The 9,420-nt window shown below is 42.0% G+C and overlaps 1 protein-coding gene across 1 annotated transcript in view; it reads right to left on the reverse strand.

The window, feature by feature from the left end:
* LOC106805363 (cAMP-specific 3',5'-cyclic phosphodiesterase 4B-like) overlaps window positions 1-9,420 on the reverse strand; it is a gene marked incomplete at its 3' end in the record, with an annotated part of 42,583 nt that overhangs the window by 24,235 nt on the left and 8,928 nt on the right. The window contains exon 2 of the mRNA XM_014806925.1: window positions 96-197. Within this exon, the coding sequence (XP_014662411.1) occupies window positions 96-197 (102 nt within the window). The remainder of the gene's footprint in view (window positions 1-95; window positions 198-9,420) is intronic.

Consider the following 9,420-nt stretch of genomic DNA (forward strand, 5'->3'; position numbering starts at 1 on the left):
ACACGCACACGCACACGCACACGCACACGCACACGCACACGCACGCACGCACACACATACACACATACACACAGGTAGTATAAGGCAATACTTACTTCGCAGCCGGTATTTGTGTGAGTAGGATGTAGTTGTTTCGTACGCTGCGTAAGCTTGCGAGGATCTGTGCAAACGGCGTCACGATCAAGTCATCTCCATGTCTGGAACGTAGGAAATCATCACCGATTCAGCAAGGCAACAACCGGGAGCTGCTAATAGTGTGGTACGGTATATATGATACAGATATGTTAGTTAATCTCTCAAAAGATGTACGGTATTACACAATAACAACATGACTACATTACCAGTTTGGTGTTTAAATAAGTGTACTATAATTGTATGGTGTAACGATATATATTCCGGCTGTGCTATGTTCCAACTATGTATTCTTGTTATGTATTAGAGTGTTGTCGTGAATGTAGTAGGTTTATATAAGTTTTGTATTTAAACAAGTTTTGATTGAGTTTGAGTTAAGTAGTTGGGTAGGTTGTTTAAGTACATTTAAACATTGTGTGCATATTTGCGCACAGTTAATGTGAATATGTATTCTCAATAACAATATCTCTGATGACATATAACATCTTTCCATTCGAAAATGTGCATCTGTAAATATATAATTATTGGCAGAGTGGCATTAGTGGAAACCCTATATGTGAGTGATTAAATAGATTTTTAGTCTGTGATAAACGCTTTCCGGTACAGAAAATCCGTCATTTAAGTACCGAAAGAGCAAAGCTTAATGGATCCTTAAAGGTGGCCTCGTAAAGTAATCAACCACCCTTTGTGATTTTTTCACAAACGCGTAATTAACCACGCACACCAAGAGGTGTTCGCAATTTAATCAAATTTTTAAAATAGACAAAAAAGCGTCTTAAGATTCGAATATGAGTCAGTACCAGCAGTCACAACTCCCAAAATCGGAGATAGGTTGATATTCTATGAAACTTTTCATCAAATGCGTGAGCATGTCTTTGATAAGTAAACACAAACACTAAATCAAACGTAAATAGTAAACGGTAATATGTAAAATAAGCTGGCTGGAATCTGTATTCTTGTTACGTCAGCGGAATGTCTGTGCGCTCCATGCATACTGTTCATTCATCTCGCAGCATATCTGTATGAAAACAACACCGTTTATAGCTGCTAGCTGACCGTATGAAAATCGATCGTCGCATTTCCAGCAGGGAATTATGTCTGAATTTCTTGAGGCCGATTGCACGATCACAGTAGGGTGTTGCGCGGGGGATACGAATAACTGAATTGTAGCCGTGGTGCTCCGTGTTTAATCTAGAACGCAGTTCTAGCACAATTACGCATTTAAGCGTTCGGGTTTAGAGCAGGAATTTGCATATTAATTTTGCTCGCATTCTCCCGGATAAAATCCGTGAATTAAAACCGTTTAGATGTATGTAACTCGATGCCTATTTTTCTGTTAATTACGACTATACATTAGAAACGCTAGTACTTATTTGAGCGTTACGCATTTAGCGCATTTGCATATTCCTTTAACTAGGAAATTTAACTGAAGAAAGAACGGCGTTAAAATGCGCGAATTCTACACATTGTATAAATGCAACATATTCATGATCACATGGTGCACTGTATGCAACTGAAAGCCGCCACGACTAAGTCATACATTAATTCCACACACGGCACGTACACACACACACACACACACACACACACGCACAGCACGCACACCGCCACACACGCAACCGCACACACACCACACACACGACGACATCGCAATGCACACCACACAACACACAGCTCAGCCAGCCGCCGCGCGCGGGCATACACACACACACGCACGCCGCCACGCACAGCCACTATCGACGCACGCACAGCACATACACACACACCAAGCACACACGCACGCACGCATGACGCACTGCACGCACGCACTGCACGCACCAACCGAACGCCCCCACAGCACTAAACCACACCACACACACCACACACATACACACACACACCACATCACACACACGACAAGTGCACCATTCAGACACACACACACACACACACACCACATTTTTGAAGCTTCCGATTGCCAAAGCAGCATCCTCATTGCGGCAATCCTACTTTCGCTGATTTAAAAAAACACCAATATGATTGGTCTTCGGTGGCCTGCCCGAGTGTCAACACTTCTGTAAAGTTACGATTAATTTTAAACTATTTAAATGTAAGAGAAAGTTAATAGCGTTGACAAAACCTATTGTATACTAAACTTACTAAGTGAAAAACTTACGATAACAGAAACCTTCATCACAGAGGCCGCCGGATGGGATGAGAATCGATTCACAAAACATTCAAATTTATACCACATTTATTGTACATCACAGTAATTTATGTCATATTATATGCTAACCACATATAAAGAATATTTTGAGGAAAAACACACGGTCTTAATTTATCTGCCATCAACAAGACAAATCTCACACTGTAGCCAATTCTCACGAGACGCGAGAGTCGTGTGGTCAGTGCCAAAAGGGTAATGGCTATCCCATCCCGGGCGTGGAGGAGTTGACCGCACGTGGCAAATTGTTGTGATAACAATCGCCATATATAGGCGGCGAGATACATATATTTGAGTGCAGGGTTAGTGTTGGCGGTGTGATTAGGTTACCGATAGGTTAACGTTTAAACGTCCATCTCCACGTCATCACGTGACCTCACCTTCCACGCCCCGGGAATAGCAACACCCCGTCAAAAGTATTTAAAACAAGAGAACAAATGCCATGCGCCATTGGGTAAATGTTTTGACACTTTTGTTTGCTTTACGATCGCGTAGATAATTAATGTTTTTGACCGTGTTTTTCAAGAAAAACATCATGATAATGACTCATTAAGATAAAATATAATATTACAATAATTTATTCTTAGTCTAAAGTTGTTATTTTACATTAATATTCAAAGTAAGTGAGAGTCTAGGTCCACAGGGGTGGTCAACAAACTGACCGGCCCGCGGCCGCATGCGGCCCTCTACGGTTCTGTGCGGCCCGCGGAAAGCCTGCAGCAAATAAAATAAAAATAAAAAATAAAATAAAAAAGAATAACTATTTTTTTTTAAATCAATAAATTTTTGATGAAAGTCACATGTTTGTGTTTGAACCGAGCTGACCTTTCAGTGTCACCACAGATTTATGTTCTATTGTCTCTGGTTCGGCTCGCATGCCATTTCATCTAATATGGCGGCAGAGATTGGTGCCCTTGGGCGAACGCACGTATTAACTTAGAGCAGCACGCACCCCCGCGCCGATTGTTAAAAGGTGCGCGCCTTTGAGCTTTTCATGCCCACTGATGCGCCCTCGTTTGAAAATTTGCCCACCCCTGGTCTAGGGATCTCAATTTAAAGAAAATGGTTACGAAAATTTCTAATTTCTAACTTACGAATTTCTGTCCAAACGCTCTAAGAAGAAAAAGTTAATTTAAGGTTAATGTAAACCTAATTTGTTTCTGACAAACGGCACCCGGTTCTAAGAGCAGGAATTTGCATATTAATTTTCTCGTCATCTCCACGAAAAATCCATGAATATAACACCGTTTAAGATGTATTAACTATTGCCTATTTTCTGTAATTAAGGGCTCATTAGAAACGCTAGTACTTATTTGAGGCGTTAACGCAATTTAGCGCCATTGCAATATTCCTTTAACTAGGAAATTTAAACTAAAGAAAAACCGCGTATAAAATGCGCGAAATTCCTACACAATTGTATAAATGCAACATATTCATGGATGCACATGTGTCACTGTATGCAACTGAAAGCCGCCACGACTAACTATACATTAACTTCACACACCTTGCGACGTACACACTACACACACACACAGCCACGCACACCCACACGCAACAGCATCCACACACACACAGCACCACACACGCACAGCAACCACACGACGCCACACGCACGCCACACAACGACAACACACACAAACGCACACATGCACAGCACCCCCCACACGGCGCTGGCCACGTGCACGCGCGCAGCGCGCGCCATGACAGAACACACATCACCGCACGCGCACGCACACACGAGCGTGCGACGCCACAGCACGACACACACATCAACACACACACACGTGTCACTCCACGCATGCACGCACGCACGCACTGCACTGCGACGCACCACAACCTGCCCCCACACACAAACACACACACACATGTCAAGGCACACTTTCACACACAACACATCACAACACACACTACACACACACACACACACACCACACACACGACACACACACATGTTTGAACTTCGATTGTCCAAGCAGCAGTCTCAATTTGCGTCAATCCTATCGCCTGATTTAAAAAAACACCAATATATTGTCGTTCGGGGGCCCACGAAGTTTCAGAGCACTATCGTAAAGTTAAACGATATAATCTTTAATGACTATTGGTTATGTTAAAGGAAAATTAATATCGCCGTTGACAAAAACCTATTGTAACTAAACTAACTTAAGTAGAAGAACTTACGATAACAGAACTTCATACACAGGATTGCCGATTGATGAGAATCGATCACCAAATTCAAATTTATAGTCACATTATGTACATCACAGTAATTATGCATATTATAGATGCTAACCCACATATAAATAATATTTTGAGGAAAAACGACCACGTCTTGATTATTCTGCCCAAAAGACAATTCTCACACTGTAGCAATTCTCACGAGAACGCGAGAGTCGGGGTCAGTGCAAAAGGGGTAATGCTATCCCCTCGGGCGTGAGGGAAGTGAACCGCAACGTGGTCAATTGTGATAACATGCCTATATACTAGTGCGGCGAGATACATATATTTAGGTGGCAGGGTAGTGTTGCGGTGTTGGAGTTAGGGTTACCGTATAGGGTTACCGTTTTAAACGTCATCGTCAAACGGTTATCACGTGACGCTCCCTCCACGCCCCGGGGGAAACTTACAAACCCGGTGCAAAATATTTAAAAACAAGAGAACAAATGCCATGCGGCCATTTGTAAAATGTTTGACACCTTTTGTTTGGCTTCACATCGTAGATAATATAATTTTTATGACGTGGTGTTTATAGAAAAACCTATGATATTACCAATTAATATGAAAATAAATATTAACTATAATGTTAATCTCTTAGTCTAAATGTGTTATTTTCATAACTAATAGTAAAGTTAAGGGAGGTCCCAGACTCTAAGTAAGAAAAAGCTTACGAAAATTTTAATTCTCTTAAACTTAGTGCGAAGTTTCGTCAACGCTCTAAAGAAAAATTAAGCTGTTAATAGTTAACGTTAAGACTAATTTGTTTCTGACAACCGGCCTCCGTTAGAGCAGAATTTGCATATTAATTTTGCTCGCATTCTCCCGAGGAAAATACCATGAATTAAAACCGTTAGATTTATGTAACTTCGCTTCCTATTTTTTCTGTTAATTACGACTATACCATTAGAAACGCTATACTTATTGAGCGTTACGCATTAGAGCGTCAGTTTGCATTTCCTTAAGCCTAGGAAATTAACTGAAGAAAAACGGCCGTAAAAATGCGCCGACATTCTATCACATCATGTAATAAAGCAACATATTCATGGATCACATGTGCACGATGCCTGAAAGCGCACCGAACTAATCCATACATAATTCCACACACGGCACGACATCCACACAGCTCCACACCACGCACACGACACACACACACACACAGCACGACAGCAACGCACCAACCGATGCACGCCTACGCACGCACGCACCGCACGCACGCACGCATGCACGAAACGTCACCACACATCACACATCAAGCACACAACACCACACACTACACACACACACACATACACAACACACACTCCAACACACTCACACACAGGGGCCCACACAGTCACACCTACACACACACACATACACCACACACACACAACACAGCCACACACACACACACAAATGTTTGAAGCTTCGATGCCCACTAGGCATCTCATCGGCGGCATCCTCAATTCGCTTGATTAAAAATCTGAAAAAAGCCAATATGAACATGTCGTGTTCATGCGGCAAACGAACAGACAATTACAATAGTTCCTCAATGTGGCGCCACAGTCGGCCGACTCCGTTACAATAATATGTAGGTACCTCGAATTGCACAGCCAACGCGTCGATATCATTAAATAGATAAACAAATCGGCGATTTGTTCAAGGCAAGAGTTGCGCGACCCCGGTCTACTTTGTAATTCGACACAACATATCATACACACTGCAGAACATAGCGAGTTTCGCTAATCCTCGCATCTCGAGATACTGGGAGTTTGAAGCAGGACGGGCTGTACTCTCACCATGCCAGGAGTGATGCATATTTGGAACCAGCAGGCACCCTGGCGTCGCGCTGTATTATTGTCACCCGAGCAGGCGAAATCCTTCGTTTGTAAAACATCGGTTATCAAATTATGCCACGCTCATCTTTTCTGCACTTTAAGCGCTCTCTTCTCTCTATCTCTCTCCTCCCTCTTTGTCTGTTCTTGTTTTTTATTTCTAGCATTCTGCTTTTCTTCTTCTCTCATTCTCTCTCCGTCTATCTTTATTCTCTCCCTCTTGTTTTGGTGGCTTTTTTTTTTTTTTTTTTTTTGTTTTTTTTTTTTTTTTTTTTTTTTTTCTTTTTTTTTTTTCTTCTGTTTGTTTTCTTTTTTTTTTTTTTTCTTGTTTTTTCTTTTTTTTTTTTGTTTTTTTTTTTTTTTTTTTTTTTTTTTTTTTTTTTTTTTTTTTTTTCCCCGAGCTTTTTTTTCTTTTTTTCTGTTGTTTTTCTGGTGTTGTTTCATCTCTCTCTCATCTCATCTCTCTCTCTCTCTCTCCCCTCCCGTTCACTAGCTCTCTGCTCTTCTCCCCTCTTGTTTTTTCTTCTTCTCTCTTCTTCATCCACTCTCGTCTCCACTAGCTCTCTCTTCGCTTTCTCCTCCTCTCCCTCTCTCTCGCTCGTCGCCTCTCTTCTTTCTCTGCTTCTCTCTGCTCACCGTTACTTCTCTCCTCCTTTCTCTCTCTCTCAACTCTCTCTATCACTACTCTCTCCCCTCTCTTCCCTCCCTCTCTCTCCGTCTCGCGCTCCCTCTTCTCTCTCCCCTACTTCTCTCGTCGCTCCTCCTCATCTGCTCTTTGTCGTCCTATCCCTCCTTCCTCTCTCTCTCTCTCTCCTCCTCTATCGCTATCACTCCTCTCTCTCTCTCGCCCTCTTCGCTCTCTCGTCGTCATCGTCTGCCTCTACCCTCTCCGATCATGGCGCGGCGTGGTTGTAGATGAACAACCATCCATCCATCCATGCTGATGTTGTCATACTCGCAATCCGCACCATTAATTACCAATGTGAATTTCGGGAAACGTGACACTGATCCGTCCATAGCATCATATACAAAGTAATATTAACACGCGGTACTACTAACGTCCATACTATATATATAACTAACTATATATAGACCATCATACTGCGCGCTGTATACTATATACTATTCTGAACACGCGGTACTACCTAGCGCATCTATATATAATAACTACTACTAATACAATATACTGCGCCGATACAATATACTATTCTATCACCGGTAGTTGACTACTCCATGCTATATAATAATTCACTATAAGTACCATATGACTGCGCGCGGTCATACTATATACTATTCTATACACGCGGTATCTACTACGCCATGCTATATATATACTACTCTATATACCATATACTGCGCGCGTATACTATATACTATTCTATACACGCGGTATCTACTACGCCATGCTATATATATACTACTCTATATACCATATACTGCGCGCGTATACTATATACTATTCTATACACGCGGTATCTACTACGCCATGCTATATATATACTACTCTATATACCATATACTGCGCGCGTATACTATATACTATTCTATACACGCGGTATCTACTACGCCATGCTATATATATACTACTATATACCATATACTGCGCGCGTATACTATATACTATTCTATACACGCGGTATCTACTACGCCATGCTATATATATACTACTATATATACCATATACTGCGCGCGTATACTATATACCATTCTACACACGCGGTATCTACTACGCCATGCTGTATATATTCTACTATAGATACCATACTGCCGTCATCGCTGCATGCGCGTTGAACGAACGCTTATAGCACGGAACGTGAAAACACTTCATAACCGAACTGACAGGTATTGCCAGCGCTAACAACGACTCTAGCAATTTTTTATTGAAAAAAACTCACTGTATTGTGCTAAAGATAGTCTACGTCTGACGTTCTGAAATTGCTTTAAAAAATAACGCGTGACTCACTTCGTCATTCGAATCCGCAAAAAAATAGGAGGAACATGTAAGTACGGACAATCCGTTACATTAAACTTTACAAGTGATTATCAAAACAATAATGCAATCAATCAAAGGATTAATGAACAGAAAACAGCGGCAGAACTACGGAGTTGGCTTACGGGTTATACGAACAACATTTAATCTGCATAAATAGTGTTTAATCGTGTTAATCTATCAATCTGTTAGCCCTTATAATTAAACTATTCCCTTTTTTTACATTAGAGTCTTTCTCGCTTCTTTAATTTGACGATTTATAAACTTAGCGGTAGTGTGTTAATCATTCTCTCAATCCCTATTCATTAAGGAAGATCCTCCTTGATTAAAGCTGCGTTGTGGCCTGTGTCGAACTGTAAATCTATTTATCAATATCCACTCAACATGTGAGCGCATCCAGCTGCGACCTCCTCTGGTGAGCTAATTAAAGTTAATTAGAAAATATTTGAATCAATAAAATGAAAAATAATCTTTACTTCGCGACAACGCAGCGGGCGCAGCACTCACAATAACGAACTGCTGCAGCTGACGTTGCTGTGACGTCACATGGACCATGTGCTGCGATCGTGGTTAACTGAAGCCAAACAAAAATTTAGAACTATTGATCGAGCGCGTCTGTGCTAGAGTAATGGTCTAACTGCAGCGTGGAATAACCTCCCATTGTTGTTCCTGTACAATGAGCTGGCGCACGAGTATAGTAAAGGCTAATGATCAGGAACGGGAAGGTTAATGAGCCAGGGTGTATGCTGGCGTGGTAGGCCTTCCCTCACCCATTCACACAGTCTCAATCACAGTGCCTCGCAGCAGGAAGTAAATGATGGAAGAGAAGGAGCAGGATGGGGGAGGAAGAGGAGGAGGAGGACGAGGAGGAGGTGGAGGAGGAGGAGGAGGAGGGGGAGGAGGAGGGGGAGGAGGGGGAAGAGGGGGAAGAGGTTGAGGAGGATAAGAAGAAGGGAAGAAGGCGAATGAAGAGGATGAGGGAGCACGCAGCCGAAATGCGCTAGAATGATAGCAGAAGATCTTGATCATCGCAACACAGGGAGGGCGTAGTTTTCGTGGCAGACGTC

This window comes from Priapulus caudatus, unplaced genomic scaffold (genome assembly GCF_000485595.1).
Source record: "Priapulus caudatus unplaced genomic scaffold, Priapulus_caudatus-5.0.1 Scaffold111, whole genome shotgun sequence".
Classification (NCBI taxonomy): domain Eukaryota; kingdom Metazoa; phylum Priapulida; class Priapulimorpha; order Priapulimorphida; family Priapulidae; genus Priapulus; species Priapulus caudatus.